Source organism: Carcharodon carcharias, chromosome 5, assembly GCF_017639515.1.
Source record: "Carcharodon carcharias isolate sCarCar2 chromosome 5, sCarCar2.pri, whole genome shotgun sequence".
Taxonomy (NCBI): Eukaryota; Metazoa; Chordata; class Chondrichthyes; order Lamniformes; family Lamnidae; genus Carcharodon; species Carcharodon carcharias.
The window spans coordinates 139,107,411-139,134,760 of record NC_054471.1 but is presented as its reverse complement, the minus strand read 5'-3'; the positions used below and the strand labels follow the sequence as shown (position 1 = coordinate 139,134,760).

Sequence of the window (27,350 nt, the reverse complement as noted above, 5' to 3'; positions counted from 1 at the left end):
CAGGAGGAGAGAACTACAAGAGATGCTTTAAACTGAACCGCCGGATAATGCATACCATGTGATGGATTTCAGTGAACCATGTCTCAACAATCAAGTAGAAGATCAGAAAAACAAAAAATAGTAAGATCTTTCTGCACCATCGCATGTATTTTTTTTTCCATTATTACAACTGTGCTTAATTCCTGTAAGACTGCAGTAGCTTCAGTATCATAATAAGAATCAGCTTCTATATTGTGGTATTTATTTACAGTAGTGAAGACAGCGTGGTATTTATTTACAGAAGGTGAAGACAGATACCTGGAAAAAAATTATAAATAATGTAAATACAACAGAATTTTAACAAATGATTGTAACGCAATAAAATTGGAAAATATCTTGAGTACAATGGACAGAAAAAAAGTCAATGTTAAAATCAGTCATTGAAGTGAAATGCCTTGTATCGGTTTATGTAGCATGCTTAGTGTTACATTTAGTTTTCTAAAACCTGTTCATGACGCGAAAAACTGGAACTTACAAAAGAGATAGTGAGAGGAAATGTATTTTATTCTGAGGCTGGGGAAGTAATGCATTTGATAAGGTTCTGTCAGTTGCTCAGTAACCACTGTTGTCTCATGGGGCCTTATTATATAAAATTATTCTTTAAATTGCAAGTAAGGACCAATCTATTTGTTCATAGCCCCTTTTCAGAGAACACCAAACTGTTAAGATCTGGCTATTCATTAGTGCTTGATTGATACAAGTGTTATCATATCCAAAGTGTGTTGCTTGGCCTGAGGCAAAGGTGAGAACTTGTTTTGCAAATTGTCTTTCACTTGCTAAGCAAATGCAGATTAACGTTCAGCTTTTCACTGAAGTCTGATTAAAGACAGTAATGGCTACAAGAATGTCATTCCATTTAGTCACATGGTAAAACTTTCTGTTCCAAGTAGTGTTTTATCATCCTGAATGGGGTCCATTATATTGGATGCAATCAGCGAGGATGTTAATAATTGTTTGGGGCACAGCGAAAACTAATTTTACACTTGGCAGTGAATGGTGATCTAAAGTGCCGCTGACTGAATATGTAAAATATGTTCCATTTTGCTTACATATATGCTGGCATAATTAACAGTGGTATTGCAAGAATGACAGGGTTGTATCAGCAACAAATCCAAGATTATTCCCCCATCTATTTCTGCTAATATTCTAAAGGCATTATTTTTAACTGGATAACTAGAAAGCAGCAACTCACTGCGTGGACTTTGATCCAACACTGTTTGTATGGAGTTTTGTTTTGGAAAAAATGATATTGGGTAGGAATATGCAGTCATCCAGTTGATGTTATTGACAGTAGCTATAACTCCATGAATTGGGAATTTTGGAATAAAATAATGCTGGGTCCAATTATATACAAACATATATAGGAAAAGAAGTGACAAAAAGATCACCAGTGCTCTCCCTACCGTAATGCAACTCAACTGCTGAAGATGATAACTTCTAAAGGGGTAAAAAGGAAATACAGAAAAAAAATGTGGCCAATTTCAGGCAAAACTCTGGGATATTCCTCAGCAATCAGCTAAACCATGGAGAGCTTGTTAACCCAAGATACAACACTAGACGAAATTAAGTAACCTCTTCCCACCACCAGCCGATATTCTCGTATGCCTTTCGGGCTCCTCTGGGCCAGAAAAGACCAGTTCCATCATCATACCAGCCTCAAAGTCACCTTTCCTACCCATTTCATTTTTTATACCTTTGTAATTGTTGTAAGTATAACCTTTCCTACTGCCTTTAGGAGTCAAGTGATTGTACTGATGAATGAGCACTAATCATGGCTAATCCTAGGGGCAGAGCTTTCTAGTTGTGGACCTGGTTCAAGCATGTAGCTTCTAAGCGAGCTCTCTAATAAAGTTATCTGTTTCAAGCAAGAAACCTGTCCGGAACACCAAGTATATTGTAAACTTTCAAAAGCTTTGTTGCCAAAAAAGACTATCCAGCCCCTGCCATCTTCTTATGCTTACTCCTTAGGTATGCTAGTCCACAAATTCACTATCCCCTGTGCTGGGAATAGTTTTCAACTTCATTCTAGGAACAGTAACCTCAGAGAAAAGATCACCCATCCTTGATAGAATCCACCAAATTTTCATTCCATGGATTTCAGTGGAACGATATTAGGTTGGTCTGTAATAATCAGATGATCCTCTTCACCAGATTACTGGCCAGTTGGTGAAGTTGAAAATTATCAAGTTATATCTTAAAACATATTCATCTTTCATTATCTAAGCTGAAACCCATGTGCCCTGGTTCTAAAACCTCTGTTAACATTGAACATCACTCTGAGAGCCAGATTATTTTCATCCAGATGCTTCAATACCTCAATAAAATCACCATTTTCTATTTTACTTTAATGTACCTATGTCCAGTACACATAAGGGGTGTTTCTGCAGAGATAGAAAATCTAGGCTGCTCACCCATTATTTATTTCCTGAGATGTCCTTCCTAGAGGTAACAGATTGCAGAATTACTCCTAAAGTCATTTGGCACAACACATGTGCCCACTTCGATTATCAACTCAATTGTCCTTCATTAAAAGCAAAATACTGTGAATGCTCGAAGTCTGAAATATATACCAAAAAATGCTTGAAATACTCAACAGGTCTGGTAGCATCTGTGGAGAGAGAAATAGAGTTAATGTTTCAAATCAATTGCCTTTCTTCAGAGATGGAAAAAGTTAGTGATGTAACAGGTTTTAAGGAAGTACAGAGGAGAGTGGGGAGGTAAGAGAGAAGGGAAGGTCTGTGAGAGGGTGGAAAACAGGAGAGATTAAATCATAAACGTTTGGAGGTGCAGAGCAAAAGGACATGGTAATGGGACAAGTGAAGAAACAAATGATTGGTCCAGAGGAGGTGTAATTAGGAAATATAAGAATTATTACCAACGGCTGGTTTCTGGAAAAATGGAACCATTGGTTATGATCTGAAATTGTTTAACTCGATGTTGAGTTCAGAACTCTAAAGAGCCTAATCGAAAGATTAGATATTGTCCTTCAGCTTCTGTTGAATTAGGACAGCGTAGGAGGCCAAGGACAAGGAACTCAGAGTCAAATTAAATGACAAATAACCGGAAACTCAGGGTGTTGTCTAAACAGAGGTGTTCCCCAATGCAAAGATCACATTGTGAGAAGTGAATACATCATACTAAATTGAGAGAAGTACAAGCATATCACTGTTTCCCTGGACCAAGTGTTTGAGGCCCTGGTTAGTGAGAAGGAAAGAGGTAAAAGGGTAGGTGTTTCATCTCCTTCACCTGCATGGGAAGATGCAGTGGGAAGGGAAGAGGGTTTTGGGGGGATTGAGGAGTAGGCCAAGTTCTTAGATGAAACAGCATCTTTGGAACATTGAAGGGGGAGGGGAGAGGAAGATGTGGCATGTATAAGTGGTGGTAGCATGCAAAAAATGCTCCCAAATCTGGAAAAAGATGTGAGGGAGGAGACCTGACTACTGGATCAAAGAATGTTACACACATGCCATGAAAAGGCAGGCATAACTAGGACTCATGCTGGTTCCATTAGAAACACCTTTTATTTGAAGGAAGTGAGTGAAGCCAAAAGAGAAGCTGTATTCCCTTTGTACCCTTTTCACAGCCAAAGTGCTTTAGTTTCAGCATTTAACATATCTGGAGGTCACAGAAAATGTTTTAATGTGGATATAACTGCAACTGTTCTTTATCTAGGTTGTCATTAAGAATCTATACTCTTATGTTCCCTATCCTTTAGGATTGGCATTTGCCATCTACCTCATCTACAGCTTCAGCACATCACATGGTATGTGTGAAATTTGCAATAGGCTCACTTAGATCAATTAGTTAATGGCTAGCAAAAATTCAGCTGGTCTGGCAGCATCGGTGGAGAAGAAAAGAGTTGACGTTTCGAGTCAACAGTTCTGTCGAAGGGTCATGAGGACTCGAAACATCAACTCTTTTCTTCTCCGCCGATGCTGCCAGACCAGCTGAGTTTTTCCAGGTAATTCTGTTTTTGTTTTGGATTTCCAGCATCCGCAGTTTTTTTGTTTTTATTTTTGTTTTTAAGTTAATGGCTAGCATTTGTTTTACTTTGCGAAGAGTCTTTAAAAAGCTAACACAAAAATTAAATGTACCCTTGTAGACTATTCTTCAAAAAATACAATCTTATTTCTCTCTCACTCAACATTAATTTTCTCACTGTTTCCAGTTTCCAGATTTGATATGTAGGAATACACTGGGGATGTTTCCTCATGGCCCAGGCATGATTTAAATAGGGTGATAGTGAGACAAAAATGGCAGTGCAGAACTGAGTGGCCCATTCTTACTCTTTACATAGCTGCTGACATTTTATCTGGGGCTTTCAAGGAAACCCAAGGTGTCTGCCCCTTATTAATTAGGATTCTGTGAAATACAGGGACTCTGAAGGCAATTTGAGGTACCAACATCCATAATGTGCACCAAGCTCCCTTGGATACCAGGCATAGAGTGGCTTAACCACTCTAACCAAATCCCTTAAAACCTTGCAAGCTGCTCAGAAAACTGTTCAGGCTAAGCACTTTTAAATTTAGTTTATTTAATGTTCCTCCTGACCTCACAAACACCTTTTGCCCACTGCAGGCCTAACTGCACCACCCCATATCTTGTGAATGCTTTCCCTCCACCTTAAGATCTAATTTCCAGCGCAGCTCTGTGGAGGAGTTGCTAGGATTCCTTTCCCAACTAGTAAACTGCCTCTGTGTACTGATACAACATTCATAGCTCACTGGCAATGAACAACTTAGGCCTGGTCCTCAAAATGACTTGGACCATGCAGATAGACTTCAGGGGAGTGGTGTGAGCATTGCTTCATTGTCCACAGTGAAGATCTATGAAGTAGATCACAGTAGTCTTGCAAAAGCCCCAGTAAAGCTCAATGAACAGTTTAATAAATCTATCTCATGCAAGTGGTAATTCATCTAGGATCATCCTATGGGTTAGGTACCTTTATAAAATTTTGCAAAGTAATGCATACACCATGAATCCTCATACTTCTAATGGAATCATATGTTCCCTACAATACTTAGTATTTCCAAATCAAGTACTTCCTACACATCTCTGACAAGAAACTAGAGAGGTCATGTGGATGCATAAGCATTACCAAAAATGGAAATGAAGAATATAACCGATCAACTATTTTGCATTCATTGTTCCATTTCGTGTTAGTGATGTCTGACCAAACAGCTTCCCAAAATAAATGTAATAGAAGGATATGGGGCAGAGCAGACTGCTGTGTCATCTTTCAATATTCTCTTTCTTTCTCAAAAGGCATGTTGGCTCAAAAATCCACAGTTGTTCTGGGATATACCTGCTTTGGCTTTGGCAAAATCTTTCCTGGAATGGCTGGAAACTAGGCTGGAATCTGGATGCTTTGTGCAGCATGTTATATATAGAACATCAGAGGCAGTTGTATCATCTTTCCAGAAGGTCATAGGATGGGGCAATATTCTGTCCTCCTGTCAGTGCACCTCAGCAGGACTTTTCAGCATGGCAGATGTACCTGGTGATGTACGCAGATCAGGTCATCTACCCAGACCCTGGCATGTCTTCCTGCACCAAAGGTTTCTTATTGACCCATCTTATACTGATGGCTACATCACAATTTTGGGATACTCGTCTCTGAAAAACAGCCGCTAGTAAAATTTTAATTCTGTTTTTTTTATTCTTTCACGGGATTTTGGCATTGCTGACTTCTTGAATCACTGCAGTCCATATGGTTTATGTACGCCCATAGTCTTAAAGGTGAATATGTATTATAGAGGGACTTCTCAGGACATAAAACTGGCTGTGCTTTACATGGCCTCTGAATATTTAATGCTGACATTGAGTGCCCAAAGTGCAAAATCTTTCCATTCCTCACCTTGATCAATAGGGGAAAAAAAATCATTATTTTTATTATACATAGAATGACCTGATTTGTAGAGCGCTATCATTTAAATTGGGTCTAAACATGATGTTTAAGGTGTTTCTACCTGTTTAATTATTTTCCTAAAGTGTTGTCACTACCCTGCAGGGCACTGAACTCTTAATTCTCACATATGGAACTCTAGTAGCACAGCTGTGTGAAGACTGCAAAAGGGATGAGGATATCAATAAAGAGCTGGATAAAATGTGAGTAATAGTTATAGCACTGTAATCCATTATCAGAGGAAGAAGGATGAGAAACCAACTGATATTAGGCCAATATAATGCCCAGATAAAAAGAAATATCCTGTAAGTAACCCCTAACACACCTGAGGAGCATGCACTTTGAATTATATCACATACCTGCCTCTATATTAGGGATGGGAAACCTTTTTCTTATCAAGAGCCACTCACACATAGACAAAATCAGTCGCAGGCCACACACACGTAAAAGTTAATTTAATTCATTTTTTTCAGAGAATACAGAAACGTTCAACTCACCCACCACTTTTATGCAATGACTGAGTTTGCTTTTCCTTAATGACTAGAATAGCCTATGTGTCTCAATCCCAGTACTCCTGAAATTCAGCTCAACTTTTTGTTTACTTTCCCATTCTCTCCCTCTGTCTCTCTCTCTCTATCTCTCCCTCTCCTTTCACACTTTGTCTCACACCCAGACTAGCCCAGGACAGTGACTCAACAATGCAAGGCTCTGGCCAACACCTAGGGTGAGGCTGCACCTGGGCCTGGAACCAGGGCCTCTTCCTCAGTCTGCAGGGGCTAAGCCCCTGTCCTGTGACACCAATGGAGCTGGGAGGGGGAGTAGGTTGAGCCGCCGATTGAACTGGATGCCCTGCTCCTTTTCTTCCCCACCCTGAGTTACTGACACTTCACCACCCAATCAGCAGCTTCCTGTCCCTGCTCTGCACTCCTGCTCCTGGATCTTGGGCCTCGCTCTCTCCCCACAGTCAGGGCATCTGGTGATGACAGCTGAACCTCAGGCAACAGAACATGGCGGTGGTTGGCCCAGAATGCAGCACGTGGGGTGGGGGAGTGGTGGGGGGGGGGGGGGGGGGGGGGGGGGGGGGTTGGTGGTGGTGTGGGGTGGGTTGAGCCAGATTTTGAAATCTCTCCACGGGCCGGATGGAAAAGTGCAAAAGGCCAGACCTGGCTCCACCAGGCCGGGGGTTCCCCACCCCCTGCACTATATTCTTCATGTATTACACTAGCTGAGACATCGCAATTTTCAAATTTTCATACAATAAACATTTGAGAGGATTTTTTTTTCTTGTAAGTTAGAGGTTTTACACTGATGTTTTGAAATATCATAGAATATCTTCAAAAAAAGCCAATTTCCTGATGTAGAACTTTGCCCACTTTGTGCCCGTCTACTTCTAATGTGCAATGTTCCATGCTGAGAGGACCAGTCTGCCTTTCAAACTTTGCAGTCGAGTATCCCGCATTTAGGGGCATTGCAGGCGTCAGCAGGTGGACATAAAAGATCCCATGGCACTATTTCAAAGAAAAGCAGGGGAGCTATCCCTGGTGTGCTGGCCAATATTTGTCTCTCAAACAACAGCTGTGAGTTATTTTGGCCAATGTGTAAAAACAATCACTAAATAGGTGCAGAGCTAATAAGACATGCCTGTTTGAAAGTCTGGATTTCACACACAATTCTGGGTTGAATTGCTGATTGTCATCATTTGGATTTGCTTGGAGGCATTAAACAGATTTAATACTCCAGGTTTAATACTCAAGCAATATTTAGACTCATTTTTCACGGAACAGTGTGGCTTGAGTCTTACCAAGGTAGAAAATAGTCGGGAGGTGGGACCACTTTTGGCTCCTGATGCTGCTCACTGATACGGCGCACTCACCAGTTTAGTTTTACAGGAGGCAGCCAATTAGTAGGCCACCTCCATGTTCGCTGCAACTCGGCAGGGAGAAAGGGTTTGGCCAGCTCCCTGGACGGTGAGGTCAGATATGATTTCTGCAGCAGAGAAATCAGATGAGGATTTTGGTGGGTCAGCATACAGAAAAAGGCTTATAGGCATGAACACACGAATGCTTGGTGCATTGCTAGGCCTGCCAGAAAGCATGTGGTCACTATCAAGGAGCATGGAGGAGCTAAGTTTGTTCAGGGCTTCCCAACATGAAAATGGTGGCCAATTAACTCCATGAGAACCGTAGTGCAGAAACGAATGGCCGATGTCTAGCTTACTTCGCAGCACAAGCAGAAGCCACTCAATGTTTGGAAGTGGAGCCTCAGGGTGGAATTGTCCCAGGTTTGCACTAAGTATGGTAGTGGGCCAACGGCAACGGCAGCTTCTCAAGCTGTGTCATCCCAAACCCGCCGCATTAATTATGCATTCCCGGGAAACGCACCATTTCTGTGGTGGGCACGCTGTCATTCGCCTGCCACGCCATCATCTCGCACAGTTTCATCACGCCGGGTGCCACATTTAAAATGCAGCTACACGCAGACCTTTCATTGCTTCCAGCCTAGGACTGCTGCACAAAAAACAGGTTTGCCTCAAAAGGCAAAAAGACTGCAGCCCTCTGCTTCAATGATATGTTCCTCGAGCACCTTTTGAACTTCATGGGAGCCCGCTACAATGTCCTGTACCCTCACTCTGGCTGCAGGATGGGCAGTTGCATCACCAATCCAGCATGGGAGGTGGTGGCAGCAGTGATCAGTAATGCCCTGCAAGAGAGGACAACCACCAGTGCCACTACAGGATGAATGGTCTCACCCGTCCTGCCAGGGCAAGTCACATTTTCCTCACTCTCAACTCACACACTCACAAACCCATCACATACCCACAGTGATCTCACACCTCAAGGGATAACACCACTAACTCTCACATACACCCTCACAACTCCATCAGGCTTATCCTCGTGTCCTCATCCCATCCATGGCTCCGCTCATCACATAAGCAAGTGCCCTGTGTCCTGCTCACACTCCATCTATTTCCATGCAGGCAAAGCTGGCTCACATCAGCAAGGAGAAGTCCCAGACCGAGGGTGGAGTGACCCACATTAGGCCCCTCACTCACTTTGAGGAGTGTGCCATCATTTTGACTGGTGAGGACATAGATTGTTCCTATGATGACGTTGAGGTCGGCAGCAAACACCCTCGTGAGGATTGTGCATCACATCATCCATCTCTCAGTACAAATGTGAGTGTTCTCTTTCCTGCTTTTGACTCTGCTGCCATGCATTGATTATCTCCACTATGGTTCACAGGGAGCTCTGCCAAGCAGCCGACATCCTCAGCCAGACAGTCCCTCAGCTCCATTCAGGTCCTCACCTCCAGCCAAGAGGACAACTCCTCCATTGAAGAGCTGGAAATAAGCAGCCTATAAGATAAGCGCCATCATAGCACTTACCCACACCCTCCACCAGTGCAGAGACACACACCTCGGTGGGACTTAGATCTAGAACAGGCTCGGGTTCACAATCTGGTGGTCACCCATGGACACATGTCCGCAGCAGGAGGAGGCAGATTTGGCCGAGCTCCCCAGCACTTGGAGAACTGCTGGGGAAAGGCATCTGTGAGGTCCAAGTCAGATGGCGAACCTTTGGATTTGGCCTTTCAACACATCCTGGAGGGTCAGCAGAAGACATGGGAACATCACGCAAAACTATTGGAAGTCCTCAACAGAGTGGCACATGAGTTGGAGCGGTGTCTCTGCCTTCTTTCTGTTGAAATGGTGCCCATATGTGTGTGTATGGAGGTTTCAGAATCAGAGAACGTTAACAGCACAGAAGGAGACCATTCAGCCCATTGTATCTGCATCGGTTCTCCAAATGACTATTATGACCAAGTGCCATTGCCCTGCCTTTTCCCCATACCCTTGCACATTGTTTCTATTCAAATAATCATCTAATGCCCTCTTGAATTCCTCAACTGAACCTACCTCCACCATACTTCCAAGCAGTGCATTCCAGACCCAAACCACTCGTGTGAAAATGTTTTTTCTCATCACATTTGCTTCTTTTGCAAATCACTAAAATCTGTGCCCTCTCATTCCTGATCTTTTTACAAGCAGGAACAGCTTCTCCCAATCTACTCTGTCTATCCCCCTCCTGACATTGAACATCTGCATCAAATCTGCTCTTAGACTTCGTCTCTCCAATCAGGTCCCAACTTCTCCAACCTATCCTCAAAGCTGAAATTTCTCATGCCTGGAACCATTCTTATAAACCTCTTCTGCACTCTCTCCAATGTATTCACATCCTTTTCATAATATGGTGCTCAGAACTGTACACAATATTCCAGCTGAGGTCTAATGAGTGTCTTATATAAATTCAGCATAATCTCCCTGCTCTTGTACTCTATGCCCCTAATAATAAAGCCCAAGATACTATATGCTTTATTAACAGCTCTCTCCACTTGTCCTGCCACCTTCAATGATCTAAGCATATATACACCCAAGCCTTTCTGTTCCTGCACCCCCTTCAAAATTTCTCCCCTTATTTTATATTGTCTGTCCATGATCTTCCTACCAAAATGAATCACCTCACACTTCTCTGCATTGAACTTCATCTGCCACCTATATGCCCACTCCGCCAACTAGTCTATCTCCTCTTGAAATTCCACACCATCCTCCTCACAGTTCACAACACTTCCATATAATTTGCAAACTTTGAAATTGTCCCCTGCAAACCAAGATCTAGATAATTAATATATATATCAGGAAAAGCAAGGGTCCCAAGACCGACTGCTGGGGAACTCCACTACAAACCTTCCTCTAGCCCAAATGGATGGCGAAAACCATGGAGACCCTGGTCCAGCAGAATGTGGAGATGTGAGCAGGCTTGCACTCTGTCACAGGAGCCATGGATGAGTCCCTGCAGTGGCAACATGAGAGGAAACACAACACCTTGATGTCCCTCCTGATGCTCTTTCCCTTCAATGAGTCAGGCCGGGGGTCCCGGACACCCGAAGGGAGGAGGGCGGCAGGTGGACACTCTGGGTCAACCACTCAAGAATCTCAGAACCTGTCCTCTCCTTCCAAGTCCCTTTTGCCTGTGAGCCTCTCAACCTCCTCCTCTGTCACTGCAGGGGGAGCAGCCGGCCCATGGGTGATCCTAGAGGGAGAAGTGTGTGTGTGTGGCAGGGCTTTTCGGAGCCTCGTGCAAACACTCTCCCACACAGACAGATCCCTCACATATCACACTTATCTTACTGTCCTGAGCATTTTCAATGCTGCCTGCTGGGGTTCTATTTCAGTTGTCCATCTGAGCTGACTTGGATCTCCACCCACCCACTGATCACACTCCCATGCAGCACCTGATCTCGCCCACCACAACTGTCATTTCACTTTCGATTTAGACAGCATGGTCTTGATTTGGTTTCTCATACTCCGGTATGACCGATGCAGTTGGTAAAGTGGAGTTATTTAAAAATCCCAGAGGGAAACTTTAAACAACTGTCATAACCAATAATTTTAAGTCTTATGTTTGAGATGCGACCCTAAACTCAGGAGTCAGACCATTAGTTCTCAAGGTTTTACTAAATGAAACATTTTATTAATTTACACAGGTTAAAATATATGTACACATGTCTACAAATTACTATTATCATAACTTTAACAAATTCCTAAACTAAGCTCCATTAAGGCAACAGAAACCTATAGGCTTAACCAAATACCAAGCAAAGCATTTTCACCTTACGAATTCAAAATGAGGTTCCTTTCACAGGGGAGCCAGTTGGAGTTGCAGCTGCTTTTTGATCTTACATTGCCTCTGCCTGCACACCCGAAAACTACTGAAGTTATACCTACCAGCCCCATTGAATGTTAATTCTCATTGTATCAAAAACCTCTTTGAACTTCGCCTTTTAACAGTGAAACCCTTTTTATAATACCAATTTTATTAGTAATATAAACATATTGCTTGGTAGCTGCTAGAAAGGCATCAGTTTTCACCCCACTTCTCGAATGCTGTATTCAAAAAATACAAATGCACGCTATCTCTCTTATATATCAAAACTAGGAAATATCAAAGCACCCAGACTAGCTGGCTTTAATCCAATTAAGACATACCCGCAGACTAAACCTCTATTTTAAAAGAAAAATATTTTCCAAAATATTACATACATTAATAGCTTCATGTCATACTCTCTCCAATCTTTTTCACTCCCCCAGTCACCAATTTACTTTCCCCCATCACTGTTGGCCCCTCTGGCATCACATTCCATCTCCCCTCCATGACCTACCAGCCACAACCCTTTTCCTTTGGGATGTCTTGGTGAATGTGCACTTTCCCTTCCTTCCCAAAAATCCCATCCACATTCACTTCCCTAGCCTCCTCCTTCCCGCTCCCAGGGTCCGTGTCTGCATCGATGTTCCCACCAACCACCTCGCCATCCTTTCTACCGCTACCATCGAACCCTCACCCTCTCACCCTACCGCCGCACTCTGCCCTCGGTCATTCTCACCAGTCCCTCATGCCATACTCATCCTTAGTCCCCAGAAGGCTGTCATGGACTCACGAGAGCCCTCCCTTGCACGTTCACCTGGACATCCCCCCTCAGCACTCCTTCCCTCCTTGGAACCCCTTCTCCCCATGGAACCCCTTCCCTCTCCCAGACTCCCTCCTCAACCTGTCTTCCCCCCGACCCCGGACTCTACCTCCACTTAGTCATTCCCCCTACCTGACTCTTTCAGACATCCTTACTTCTTCTGCCACCCTAAGTCCTTCCCCTCTCCTGACTCTTTACCCCAACCTTATTTCTTCCTCCAGCCTTACTCCCTCCCCTCTCCACATTCCTTCCTTCCCCAGACTCCCTCCCTTCTCCACACTCCTTCCCCCCTCCGAGCTCCTTCGCTTACACCTTCCACCCACCCTTACGACTACCTCCCCAGTTGACATCTTCTCCCTTGTTGCTCACTCCACCTCCCATACTCCCTCCCCACTACCAACCTCCCCTGACTCCTTCATTCTCCCCTCCCAACCTCACCCCACCCAGATACCTTCATGCACCCCCCCAACTTCACCCCATCCTGACACCTCTTCCCCTCCTAGTCGATCCTAAACCTTCCTTTCCCACCCCCATGCACATCCTCCTCACCCAAACACAGCTGGACCTTCCTCTCCACCCCCTCGATCGTCATCCATTGTGAGCAGACCCTCAACAGTGACTTTCCAATTTCTGTGGGCTTTGCAGCAGAGATATGTCCATGAGAACCCATCCAACATGCAATGGATTTTACTTCAGTGCGCCATTGTTGTAGAGCTCCAGCATCTTCTGCTTCTCGGATGTCCGCGATATGAGCAAAGCCCTGGCGATAAGTCCTGAATTCTACACGTAAGGCTTGTCAAGACGTGTTCTACATCAGCATACAATCACTCCCATGTGGATGGATGACCCAGTGGGGGCATGAGCCCGGCAGGCTGGCCTTACAATGATATGCAGATATCTTACAATGAAGTTCCTGACGTCTGATGGCAGGGAACGCGGCCCACCATCAACGGGCTGAGCAGACGATCGCAAACATGCGATTTTTGGCCTTCTGACCATATTGTCTGCTCACGGTGTTGAGCACGCCTGACACCAGTGGGCACGGAAATTTCCGCCCTCAGGCTGAAGTTGTGCGATCTCAGCTTGTTACTATGAAAAGGAAAATTGTTAACACACAAACTCAGACACAAGGCCTCAAGGTAAGCGGTAGAATTATGGAATCAGAATCACTTATGGCATAGGCGGAGGGCATTCAGCCTATCAAGTCCATACCAGCTCTCCACAGAACAATCAAGTCAGCCACATTCCCCCACTCAATTCCCGAAGACCTGCACGTTTTGTTCCTGCAAGTGCCCATCCAATTTTCTTTTGAAATCACTGATTTTTTTTTCTGTTTCCACCACCCTTGTGGACAGTGAGTTCCAGATCATCACCACTCGCTGTGTGATAAATATCTTTTTCACATTCCCCCTGCATCCCTTGCCCAGAACCTTAAATCTGTGTTGCCTACTCTTTGTACCATCAGCAAATGGGAACAGTTTTTCCTTATAAAGACAGAAGATGCTTGAAATACTCAGCAGGTTATGATGAACGACAAACCTAAAATATTAACTCAGTTAGTTATGACAGCATCTGTGGAGAGAAACAGCATTTCCAGCATTTTCTGGTTTTATTTCAGATTTCCAGCATCCCCCATACTCTGTTCTTTGAACAGCTTTTCTTTGTCTACCTCATCCAACCCTCTCCTAATCTTGTACATCTCTATCAAACCTCCCCCTAATCTCCTTTGCTCCAAGGAGAACGATCCTAGCTTTTCCAACCTAACATTGTAACTAAAATCCCCCATACTTTGAACCAATGTGTTAAATCTCCTCTGCAACATCTCAAGGATTCTCACATCCTTTATAAAGTATAGTGACCAAGGCTGGAAACAACAATCTAGTTGGGGCTTAACCAGAGCTTTACAAAGGTTCAGGATAACTTTTCTGCTCTTGTGCTCAATGCTCCTATTTATGAAACCCAATATCCCATATGCTTTGGTACATGCTCTCACTTTTAAAGATCGTTGGACATTCACCCCCAGGTCCCTCTGTTCCTGCACACTCTGTAGAACTGTGCCATTAAATCTATATTGCCTCTCCCTATTCCTTCTGCCAAAATGTATCATCTCACATTTCGCTATACTAAATCCCATCTGCCCATTTTGCTAGCCTACCTATGCAATGTTTTGTATCATTGCCGTTGTTTGGTATCATCAGCAAAGTTTGAAATTTTACTCTGTGCTCCAGGATCCAGGTAATTTATACAGCAAAAAAAGCAGTGGTCCTAGCACTGACCCTTGGGGAACACCACTGTCTAGATCATTCTCCAATATGAAAAAAAACCATTTAACACGACTCGCTGTTTTCCATACTTAAGCTATTTTTAAAAATCTAAGCAGACACTGATTCTCCTATGTCATGAGCCTCAATTTTGTTAACCATTTTTTTATGTGCCACTTTGTTGAATGTCTTCTTGATGTTCATAAAAAAACAACATCCACTGCATTCCCTTCATCAACCTTGCCTGTTCCTTCACCAAAAAATTCGATTAGGTTAATCAAGCTTGACTTGCCTTTTATAACTCTGTGCTGGCTATCCTTCATTAACTCAAACCTCTTCAAATGGCTGTTGATTTTCTCCCCCTGATTATTCTTTCTAAAGCTTTTAATATCTATTGATATTAAAGTATTGTTGTTGAATGGAGAATTGGGGTTGTGCTCATTGGTACTGCAGTCAGATGAGTCAATGATGGATAGCCAGGATGGAAAGGACCTGTCTAGGTTTCCTTCTCCTTTCCTCCCTCCTCTTCCTTTTATTCTCTTCCTCTTTCTCCACTGCTGCTCACAGTTTACCTGTTGGAAAGGGCTATGCCCTCATCATGACACATGCTCTGGCAGAGTACTGCAGAGCTCCTCCAGGCTGCTCCAGGCACAGTCTGCTCAATGACATTTTATGCAGCAGCATGGCTCTCATTATCCGTGTGCTGCCCACATGTGTGTCTGAGCCATATGGTCAGCAGATGTACTGAAGACTTGTGCTCCAGAACTTGTCATGCCCCAAGCTAAGCTGTTCCAGTACACCTACAACACTGTCATCTACCCGGCAATGTGGAAAATTGCCCAGATATGTCCTGCCCACTAAAAGCAGGACAAATCCAACCCGGCCAATTACCACTGCATCAGTTTACTCTCGATCATCAGTAAAATGATGAAAGGTGTCACCAACAGTGCTATCAAACAGCACTTACTCAGCAATAACCTGCTCACTGTTGCCCAGTTTGAGTTCTGCCAGGGCAACTTAGCTCCTGACCTCATTACAGCCAAACGTGGACAAAAGAGCTGAAATCAAGAAGTGAGGTAAGAGTGACTGCTCTCGATAGCATTTGACAGAGGGTGACATCAAGGAACCCTAGCAACGTGAAATCAATGGGAATCAGGGGGAAAACGCTCAACTGGCTGGAGTCATATCAAGCAGAAAGGAAGATGGTCGTGGTTGTTGGAGGTCAATCATCTCATTCCAGGGCATCACTGCACGAGTTCCTCAGGGTAATATCCCAGACCCAAGCATCTTCAGCTGCTTCATCAATGACCATCCACCCATCATAAGGTCAGAAGTGGGGATGCTCGCTAATGATTGCACAATGTTCAACACCATTCATGACTCCTCAGATACCAAAGCAGTCCATTCCCATATGCAGCAAGACCTGGACAACATTCAGACTTGAGTTGATAAGTGGCACTTGCACCACACAAGTAACAGGCAATGACCATCTCGAACAGGAGAGAATCCAACCATCTCCCCTTGACACTTAATGGCATTACCAGGCAGGATTTCCTCCTCATCAAGCAAGTGTGGCAGGCAGGCCCAGGAATGGCTGCAAGACAGACCGCTGCCTGCGATCGGGTATCGACTGCGCTGGCTGGCCGTAAATTGGCCAGCCAGCATGAAACGTGCGCTAGGAGCCTCAGCGCTACCGGGAAGGCACAGAGCTGCCTCAGGGAACTGAAGAATTTTAAATACAAAAATAAACATTTTACAAATGATATAAACATGTCCCCACATGTGACTCAGTCACCTGAAGAGGGACATGTAAAAATAAAGTTAAAAATTTTTTATTGATTTTTCAGTAACCATTGGAAACTTCATCCCGCCCGTGGTCTGGTCTTTTTTAAATTTATTCATGGGATGTGGGTGTCACTGGCTGGACCAGCATTTATTGCCATTGTAACCAAAATATCTAGGCCATTTAAGAGTCAAGGGTCTGCAGTCACATGTAGGCCAGACCAGGTAAGGACAGCAGATGCCCTTCCCTGAAGGACATTAGTGAACCAGATGGATTTTTACAACAATGGTCATCATTAGGCTTTTAATTCCAGAATTTTTATTGAACTCAAATTTCACCATCTGCCATGGTGGGTTTCAAACCTAGGTCCCCAGAGAATTAATCTGGGTATCTAGAGTACTAGTCCAGTGACAATGCCACTAGGCCACCTCCTCACTTGGCATAAAAGACATTAGTCACTTCCCTTATACAATAGTGTTAGACAGACTGGGAGTTATCCCCTGCTCCAGCCTAGAATGAATCCGCCATGAAGAAATTCAGAGCTTCAGTCATCTTCACAGCCATTGGCAGCGCCATCCTTGCGCTGCTCTGGGACTGCAGGTCTGCCTGCAAGAGCTGGCAAATCCATCACAAAATGGAGAAATCACAAACACTGGGGGAGAAATTTGTTCACCAAGCAGGCTACACCAATTCCCCAAGGCCAGCAGCACCGCAGGCTGAGACTTGTGTAGCCCACGGCACTGACTGTCCACGGGGAATTGAAGTAAGTTCCTCACTGAGGTGAAGATAACAGAATTGCTCCCTGAAGAGCCTGGTGGATGTGACATCCTGCTGAGAGCCCTTCTAACTCTCATGCTCCTCCTTCTGTGACAACCCGTCCTGCTCTGTCTTACTTCTGCCCAATCTACTTTTCATGCTGCAGCCTAAGAGGAATGGTGACTACATGGCTAAGAGCCAGTGGTCTGAGCAGGAGCCTGAAGTCAGAGCCATTGCCCTCACCACCTGTAACACCACTCAGTGCAGACTTCACTAACTTTAAATAGCAATAGAAAACTCACAGCAATTTTTGTCTGCAAGCTCAGACAAAATCAGTAGAAATCAGTCAGAAACTAACTGGAAAGTAGTTAGTGATCCCTTTAAATGGTACTAATTGGATTGGAGGTCCCTCCTGCTGCTTAACCAATGTTCAGCTATATGTCTGTTTTGGCACTAGCTGGGTCATTGAGGTTGAAAATGACACTGCTACACTGAAATCAGTGCTACACTGACATCACAATCTGCCTCCCCTTCACACTCCTAACACTCACACTAACGCTCTCACCAAAATGGTGTCTAATGTGGGCCAAACCAGAAGTGTGCACATACAGCACAGATGCCATTTTGCAACCAAAATATCTAGGTGGGACAGAGCGGAGTTTTATGACCACCATTTATATAAGTGTAGGATTTTTTTCCTTAACCATGCCTTAATTAGAGTGAGGTATAACCTTCAGATGTTCAGTGGATATTTCACCAACAGTAATTGTTCTGTCAGTTTTGGAGGTTTTAAACTTTCCTTTCAGCTATTATTTTGTTTACAGTAAATTATCAGTGAGGGGAAGAACCAAAAATTGAACTTATGTTTTTATCACATTTCCAGTAATAAGGAATTTCCTGTAAGCCATTCATATAATATGGCTGTGATGAAGTTGCCAGGAAACATTAAAAGGCTGAATTCCCCTTTCAATGAGCGATAACAGCCCAGGCTTAAACAGCATTGAACCCACCTGCTTACAGTTAAGCTTATTTTCCATAGCTAGCTGTAACTAGCAGATCAAATTATGTAACTGGCAAAACATAAAACCAAAAACAAGTCAATTGCGGACAAGCGAAAGTGGAAAGTTGGCTGGCCGCCTAAGGAGAGGAAGACTGAGGTTCAGTAAGGGGAATTTCATTGTTGCAGTTGTGAGTGGAGTTTGAACAGACAGCTGAAACCTTGTATGCTGAATAACGAATTCAAGATTTTCTTGAGATAGAAAGGTCATTCAAAATAGATGTATGGTTGTAGGGTTCAGGCCACTTAATTAGCATATTAACTAACACTTGAAAAATGAATCAGTAAATTAATTAGTAATTATAATTATAAGGCTAGAAATTACACATGGCAGTATTGGTGCAGATGTGGCATTCCGAAATCCCCCATTTTAATAGCAACATTAACCCATTACTTTAAACTGGTTACCATCTCTATTAAAGTAACAGACAGAGGAATATTAGCCAAGGTTCCATTTTAAAGAGTAGGGGAGCTTAGAGAAAGAACTTAGGTGGAACTTGGGTGGCTGGAGGCATGGTGACCAATGACGGGATGAAGAAAGGGAGGGTGTTCAAGAGATCAGAGCCTGAGACACAGTCAACTCAGAGGCAGGTGGCTGTTGCAGGACAAGGGGACTTTGCAGATATGGAGCGACCAACAAATGGATTTAAATACATAGAAAAGAATTTTAAATTTGAAGCACTGGAGAACTAAGGACAATTTAGGCCCTCAAACACATGGGTGGTGGGTTAGCAAGAAATGGTCTTCCCAATCCTTAGCTGAAGGAAATTGTAGATTATCCCAGACTGGATGGTGGAAAGCAGTCTGTCTGCATAGAGACAATGGGCAAGTTGAGAGAAGTGAGAGAGGGGTGTCATCAGTTTACATGTGAAAGCTGAACCCATGGAGTACTCCAGAAGTAATATTGTGGGAGCAGGGACAGAAGCTATTAGTAGAGTTACTCTAATTGCATATGATTACATAGATAAGAGCAGTGTGCTTCTATTAAGATATATAGCAGAGGAGAGATGTTGGAGGAAAATCATGAGATTGACCATGTCAGAGCATGCAGGATAATTGTGGAGGACAAAGAATAATAATGAACCACAGTCATAGAGAGTGACATTTATGACTTTAATTAGACCCTTTCGGCTCTGTGAGAGAGGTAGAAATTCTTTTGGAGAGTTTGAAACAATTTGAGCTTGAAGAGAGCATTGGGGGAGGTGGGAAAGAAAAGAAAATGACATGGAGATTCAGTACTGGAATTGGTGGTAACGTGGGAAGGATTGGCTTGATGGGCAAGAAGAAAAGTTCAAAGCAGCAGAGACAGCTGAAAAAATCCATTACAAATTTCCTCAGGAAATCTCCCAATTGGGGGATGCTACAATCTTGGCTGAAAATTGCCTGAATCCTGGGATAGACATGTAAATGAGGTTTCCGCTCAGGTTACTGCAATTGATCAAGAATACTTCCAAGAAAATTACTTTATCAGAGACAAGTGCAAAAGGAGATAGTATTAGAAGGGAATTGGGATGTCAATAGGCAGGGAAGTCATTAGAAATAATTTTATTGCTAATTAAGACCATGGCACATTGTAACTTCTACTTAATATTTCTTGTAGTTTTATTAATTTCCATAAGATTATGTGGAATGCACAGCACAGAAACAGAGCAGTACCCAACTTGTCTGTGCTGGTGTTCATACCTCACACTAGTCTCCTCCAATCACAATTGTCTCATTCCAATCTTTCAGTATCTCTTTCTATTCCCTTTTCTCTCTTGTATTCATCTGGTTACCTTTGGAAATTATTTAAGCTATTTGCTTCAACTATCCCCTGTGGTAGTGAGTTCCAGATTCTAACTTCCTTCTGAATAAAGAAATGTTTTCGTCTTTGCCTATTGGATTTATTCATAACATTTCTTTTTATTTCTTTGTTTAAAGAGGACACAATATTGGCACAAGGCTGGTAGAAGATTTTCTGGCTCGATCAAACATTACACAATGTCGTAATTTTCATGAAACAGCAGAAGTAATTGCTAAGGTAAGAAATATTGAGCATACTGGGGGAAAATTATAGCCCTCAAAGCTGGGTCAAGTTGAATGTTAAGATGTTAAAAATTCTAAACCCAAATCCAATTGGCCTTAAGTATGCCTCACTGGTGTTAACGGAGGCAGGATGAAGGGCACACTGCCAAACTACCCCCAGGAGGAAATGTACTTATTTAATTATTTTAAAGAGGCTACGTAAATGAAGATTTTTATCTCCATTTTAGATCTAATCATACTCAGCTTGATTTCCTGAGTCTCAGGAAACCCAACAGCTAAAGGGAGACAAGGACTGCTAAGTGGAAGAAGTAAATGCTTTCCTAGCACTGCTGTGGGCCAGGGGGAGCAGGAGTACTGCCAAGTACCCACTAAGCTAAGCAGCCTCTCAATCTGGCTGGCTGTGACAGGGAAACAGAGGCAAAAAGGGCAGTCAGGTCCAACCGTTAAATTCCATTGCACCTAAGGAAATTCATTCTGCCCTGCCGCTCCCTTCCCTCCTCCCTATTAATATTGAAGCTGTTAGTTAGAAGGAAATGAGATATTTAGCAGCTCCTCCAAACATTGCAGATCTTACGATTCCTGAAGCAATCCATAGATCAGTTCAAATATTAATGGCTGTTGAAAGCATTCAATTTCATCGTGCAATTGCTCAAGAATTAATTCTGTCAATAAAATGCATTTGCATTAATAATAAAGCTGCAGTTCTTTTACATTGGCTATTGCGCAATATGCCAAGTGGAACTTCAGAATTGCAGAGATCATTCATTCTACTGCTTACTGGCAAATCAGATCAATAAGGCTTACTTAAGATGGTATTACAGCTTTGCACCTTCAGACCTCCAGTTTCCTTAGATATTCCGATGGGAGTTGCACCAGGTCTGTCTTTTCTATGATTCTCTAGATGGCCATTGCAAAGGTGGAAACAGTGTCCAGTGATATCTGGGACTGAGATTTGCCAAGTCAGGAGTTCCTGCTCCCTTGGCTCAGTCAGGATGCAGTATAGGATCAGAAATCCTATGCAAAGTGAGATGAGGCATACCAGCCTCCACAGGTGGTAGCTCACATCAGGGAAGTTGCCCAGACCCCCAAGGAATAGAAATATATATATTTTTAAAAGAACAGATTTGGATCAGCCTCCTTGTACATGAAGCTAATGGAGTCTCGAGCAGCCTGGATAACAACCCTTTCCACACAATGATGGATTTGCACCAGGTTTGCTGGCTGCATTGGATGGATAGGTGCCAAAAATGCAAGTATAGTAGCGCAGCAGCTGACTAGTTCCAGACAACATAGGTCACTCCATGGTCTCTGTGCTGGAAGACACAGGTGGTCATAAGCTCGGGACCGTGACTCAGATTCTCAGCGCTAAATATATTTTCTTCTCTGATGTTGCATCTTATTTCTTCCTTTGTAGGTCCCGATTAATGCTAGAACGCAGTTTCAATTTATCAGCTAGCAATAAACTGGGGCTCATGTGGGAGGCTGAGAGCGAGTGTCAGGAAGCTATTCAACCACTGGCACCATAACAACCCAATCCAATCTTGACCTCAGTTGCTGTAATTTTAAAAATTCTTTCATGGGCCAGCAATTGTTGCCCATCCCTAATTGCCTTTGAACTGAGGGAAGTTAAGAGTCAATCACATCACTGTGGAACTGCAGTCACATGTAGGCCAGATCAGGTCAGGATGGCAGATTTCCTTCCCTCAAGGACAATTATGCAAATGCATGTTTTCCAGAAAGAAAAGAAAGAACAGCATTACATTTGGATAAAACCTTTCAGGACATCTCCAAGTGCTCCACTGGCAGTGAAAAAGTTGTGGCTAGACCCTGTGCCATCTCTTCTCTGACTTCTCTCAATACCCTTGAGCGGATGAATTCAAGGCTCTGTAATTTATCCACCTTGAGCTCTGCGATTGTTTTCAGAACCATTTCCTTTTCTACAAGTATCTTTGACATATGCATCTTCTATGCACTTCTCACTTGCACCATCATTTGTAAAAATTGATGCAAACATTTATTTAAATCTCCACAATATCTACATTCTCTTCAATTAGATTCTCATGTTTATCACTGAATAGTCCTCCTGTCTCTTTAACTAGTTTCTACTTGTATATTAATTAAAGCCCTCATCTGTTCCTTTTATGTTATCTTTTGGACCCTTTTCATGTTCCTTTTCTAATCACTTTAATCTCCCTCCCATATTTTCTAAAACGCTGATGATTATCTTTTATGGTTAACCTCGAATTTACCATATGCATTCCTTTTAAATTTTAGTTCACTTGCAACCTTCAACTCATATAAGAAACTATATTGTGATGCATCCCATTTTTGGCTGCTGGAATATATTTACTTTGTAAGCAACTTTGTATGCAACTTATTTTGAAGATTTTCCACTTGCCTGACCTGTTTGGTAACTTCTCTGCCCAGTTAATTTGAACCAGATTATTTTTATAAAAATTGCACTGAACTTTCCATTTCCAGCCTATGTCTATTCCGTTCGAATCTTCATTATTTTTCTCCAACCTTACACTGAACCTTACTACATTGTGCTTATTATTTCTCAATTGTTCTTGCCGTCCCTGATTTTTGTGGCAAAGAGACATCAGGAAGAGGTTCTAAGGGTAACCATTACTTCTACACTAGCAGCCAAGTCTGTTTCCATAGATTATCTCAAGAATACCCTAACTAGGGGCTTTCAAGGCTTAAATAAAAGCAGTAAATGCTGGAAAAACTCAGCAGTTCTGACAGCAACTGTGGAGAGAGAGACAGAGTTAACTATTCGAGCCCGTATGATCCTTCTTCAGAGCTAAATGTTTGGGAACATTGGGAAAGGACATTCAAGCATACTAAAGATAATCATCAGCATTGTAGAAAACATAGGTGGGAGATTAGAAGTGATTAAAAAAGGAACATAAGAAAGGCCCAAATGATAACATAAAAAGGATCAGATGAGGTCTTTAATTAACATACAAGTAGAAACTAGTTAAAGAGACAGGAGCTCTGAAAAAGGTTTCATACGGGCTCGAAACGTTAACTCGGTTTCTCTGTACACAAATGCTGACAGACCTGATGAGTTTTTCCAGTATTTTCTGTTTTTATTTCAGATTTTCAGCATTAACAGTATTTTGCATTTAGCTTTCAAGGCTTAATTGGGAATATCAAAGCTGTGGGCACACAGACTATTAGCTCAAATGAGTCATTCCTAGGACAACATACTTCAGTGGGGTCAATGACAGAGGCTATCAGCAAGGATCATCATAGTGCATTTGATGAGGTCACATCCTTGAAGAATTTCATCCCCAAAGAATTTCATCCCCAGTGCATTTGTCAGAATTTACACTAATGATTAACATATGGTGAATGTACAGCAATTTTGAAAAAGGCTATTCTTATTTATTGCTGTGTGCATTACCTTTGAAAACTAAATTGATAAGATCTGTCATCCATTTAGATTGACACATTTGGATATGACAGGAGCAATATTCCAATAATTTCCCTTTGCTGTGTGCGTTTCTTGCATGGTGCAGTCCCTTTAAGATTGTTATGCCACAGGGCGGCATACATCTTAAAGGAGCTGCTGCTCTCACAGCTAGCTGCTAAGTTTAGAGAGAACATTGGACAGAAGGGGAAGGCAAGGAAATAAAAAAGGCTAAAAAAAAATGAAAATAACAGAAAGTGCCCACAGCTAAAAGGACATTTCTGATTGTAGTTCTTTGGAGTGCCAGCTGTGGTGCAAGGCTGAACAACAGTTACTCTGTTTTGTGGTTCTCAGGTTGCTTTCAAGATGTACCTTGGAGTGACCCCTCGTGTGACCTTCTGGAACCAAGCTGGAGATGACTGCTCACTATTCCTAGAGAAGAATCCATTGATGGGCTATGTGGAAATACCTGACAAGCACTCCTATTTGCTGTACTCCAACATGATCTGTGGCATTCTGAGAGGGGCACTAAAAATGGTACAAACATCAAGCCAGTTATTGCAAATAGGAGATTTTCTTTCACACCAAGAGTTGTTGCAGCAGATATACTTTTCCCCAGAGAGTACGGACCAGCTTTACAGAGACAGTTAGATCCATATTTGAAGGAGAAAATAGTTTAGTGCAGTGGGAGCGATTAATGATTGCTCCAGCAAAGAATCACCTCAGATACAATAGGTGAAATGGTCTTATTGACAAAAGTTCTTATGGTTGAATTGTTCTTATATGTGAGGTTCAAAGCTTGAATACGGTTCTGTACCTCAATCTGATGTTAGTGTTCCTCAATTAGGGAGGGGAAAATCAACAAAGGTTCCCAGTTTTGGTTGTTACTCAGTAAAATCTGCTGGAAAATCCCTATGTGTGAATATGAAGTGAGAAGAGGATCCACAGCTATAATACATTCCATGCTCAAGTAACTTGCTAACTTTCAATGTCTAAATTCACATACGGAGGAAAGTTAGTTGGACAAGATACTGTGAAATAGTGCCCTGAAATAGATGATGAGAGGAGATTTTATGCCCTGGTGTACCAGAGAATTTGGAGCAGAAAGTATTGGGAAATTGGTGGGTCGAGATGCACTCCAGTAATAAAACATGCCCAATTTTTCTCCATTGAGCCGAATGGAGATAAATACTTTACAGGAGTGCACTATGACCTACTCAATGTTTCCAAAATTCAGTGCACCCAGGTGATCCAGTGCTACTGGGTGCAGAACCAGGAAAATCTCAACCTTTTGTTGAGATTTTCCCTTCCTGTTCACAGCAAGCGTCATGGCCGGTGGGAGTGGAAAATATTGCGAGAAGGCCAAAAATTGGTTTTACGGCCTCGTAAAACCTGTTCAATTGTGCACTGCAACCTTCAATAGCGGGCCATGTTTCCCACCGTGGCACATATGTTTGCATCTCAATGGAAGGACTCCTTGCCGGAATCATCCTACCCAATAGATAAAAACAAAAAACTCAGGATGCTGGAAATCCAAAACAAAAACAGAATTACCTGGAAAAAATCAGCAGGTCTGGCAGCATCGGCGGAGAAGAAAAGAGTTGACGTTTCAAGTCCTCATGACCCTTCGACAGAACTAAGTAGAAATAGGAAAGGGGTGAAATATAAGCTGGTTTAAGGTGTGTGTGTGGGAGGAGGGGGGTGGGTTGGCTAGGGGCAGAGAAGTGGAGGGGGGTGGTGTGGTTGTAGGGACAAGCAAGCAGTGATAGAAGCAGATCATCAAAAGATGTCACAGACAACAGAACAAAAGAACACATAGGTGTTAAAGTTGGTGATATATATCTAATCTAATGTGCTAATTAAGAATGGATGGTAGGGCACTCAAGGTCTAGCTCTAGTGGGGGTGGGGGGAGCATAAAAGATTTAAAAATATTTAAAAATAATGGAAATAGGTGGGAAAAAGAAAAATGTATGTAATTTATTTGAAAAAAAATAAAAGGAAGGGGGAAGAAACAGAAAGGGGGTGGGGGATGGACGAGGGTGGTCAAGACCTAAAGTTGTTGAATTCAATATTCAGTCCGGAAGGCTGTAAAGTGCCTAGTCGGAATATGAGGTGTTGTTCCTCCAGTTTGCGTTGGGCTTCACTGGAACGATGCAGCAAGCCAAGGACAGACATGTGGGCAAGAGAGCAGGATGGAGTGTTGAAATGACAAGCGACAGGGAGGTTTGGGTCATTCTTGCGGACAGACCACAGGTGTTCTGCAAAGCGGTCGCTCAGTTTACGTTTAGTCTCTCCAATGTAGAGGAGACCGCATTGGGAGCAGCGAATGCAGTAGACTAAGTTGGGGGAAATGCAATTGAAATGTTGCTTCACTTGAAAGGAGCGTTTGGGCCCTTGGACAGTGAGGAGAGAGGAAGTGAAGGGGCAGGTGTTACATCTTTTGCGTGGGCATGGGGTGGTGCCATAGGTGGGGTTGAGGAGTAGGTAGTGTTGGAGGAGTGGACCAGGAGGGAACGATCCCTAAGGAATGCCGACAGGGGGAGTAAAGGGAAGATGTGTTTGGTAGTGGCATCATGCTAGAGTTGGCAGAAATGGCGGAGGATGATCCTTTGAACGCGGAGGCTGGTGGGGTGATAAGTGAGGACAAGGCGGACCCTATCATGTTTCATGAGGACTCGAAACGTCAACTCTTTTCTTCTCCGCTGATGCTGCCAGACCTGCTGAGTTTTTCCAGGTAATTCTGTTTTTGTTTTTCATTCTCCCCAATGCTGGATTATCCCGGCAAATTGGCGTGCAACTAGAACGAGGTGTTTCACAAAGGTATATAAGTGACGTGCACCTGACGATCTGACTTCGCTCATGACTTGAGGATCGTTCGCCTACCTTGCATCATGCAACACTCATGGTAATCAGTGCCAGGCTTAGCAGGCAGCACCACATCACTTTCAGGGGGGTGTCTCAGGCAAGTCTCTACCCACCAGACCAGCGGTAAGGCAGGGGTGGTTTTTAATGGGCTGCACTGGGGAAGGCGGGGAAACTGGCCTCAGGCATTGGAAGGGGCTGCAGGGCAAGGGCTCCACTGTGGAGTAAGAGTGGGATAGGGTGCACTCAGACACATGGATGAGGGGAGAGTGTGAGGAGTTAGCATCCTCAGTGCCAAAACTGGGAGAGAGTATGTTATAGAATGATATAAGCCACATGGGGCCAGAATGGGAGGAGCGCTGCATGAAGAAGCTCTTCAGTTTACGCTGTTGAGCTTGCAAAGACTGTCCTTGCCCCAGTCCAGAGAGGTGGAGGGCATGTCAGTCCAATCTCAGGTATGCCCTGGATGTTGTGCTCAGGGCTGAGACATGTTGGGAGCCTTTCAATGATAATGCAGGGAATCAGGAAAGCGAAGCAATGATGTGCATTCATGCGAAACTAATCCATAAAAGTGGCTCTAATCGATTTCCTTGTTTTAACCCCTTGTTCACAGCTTGGAAATTCCCCAGAGCAGTTATAAACTCCAGAGCAATTGCGTGACTGGACAAGCTTCAGATGCGTGTTAGAATCGTGGCGCTGGCAGGTTCACAGAAGAGAA

General features: G+C 43.2%; 1 protein-coding gene across 1 annotated transcript; it reads left to right on the top strand.

Annotated features, from left to right (window-relative positions):
• On the top strand, positions 1–27,312 carry LOC121278241 (trafficking protein particle complex subunit 3-like). The gene is made up of 6 exons (XM_041188466.1): positions 1–120; positions 3,755–3,802; positions 6,050–6,147; positions 20,247–20,346; positions 24,124–24,306; positions 27,246–27,312. The coding sequence occupies exons 1-6, from the start codon at positions 79–81 to the stop codon at positions 27,270–27,272; spliced, it is 498 nt and encodes a 165-aa protein (XP_041044400.1). The 5' UTR covers positions 1–78; the 3' UTR covers positions 27,273–27,312.
• The last annotated feature ends 38 nt before the right edge of the window (positions 27,313–27,350 follow it).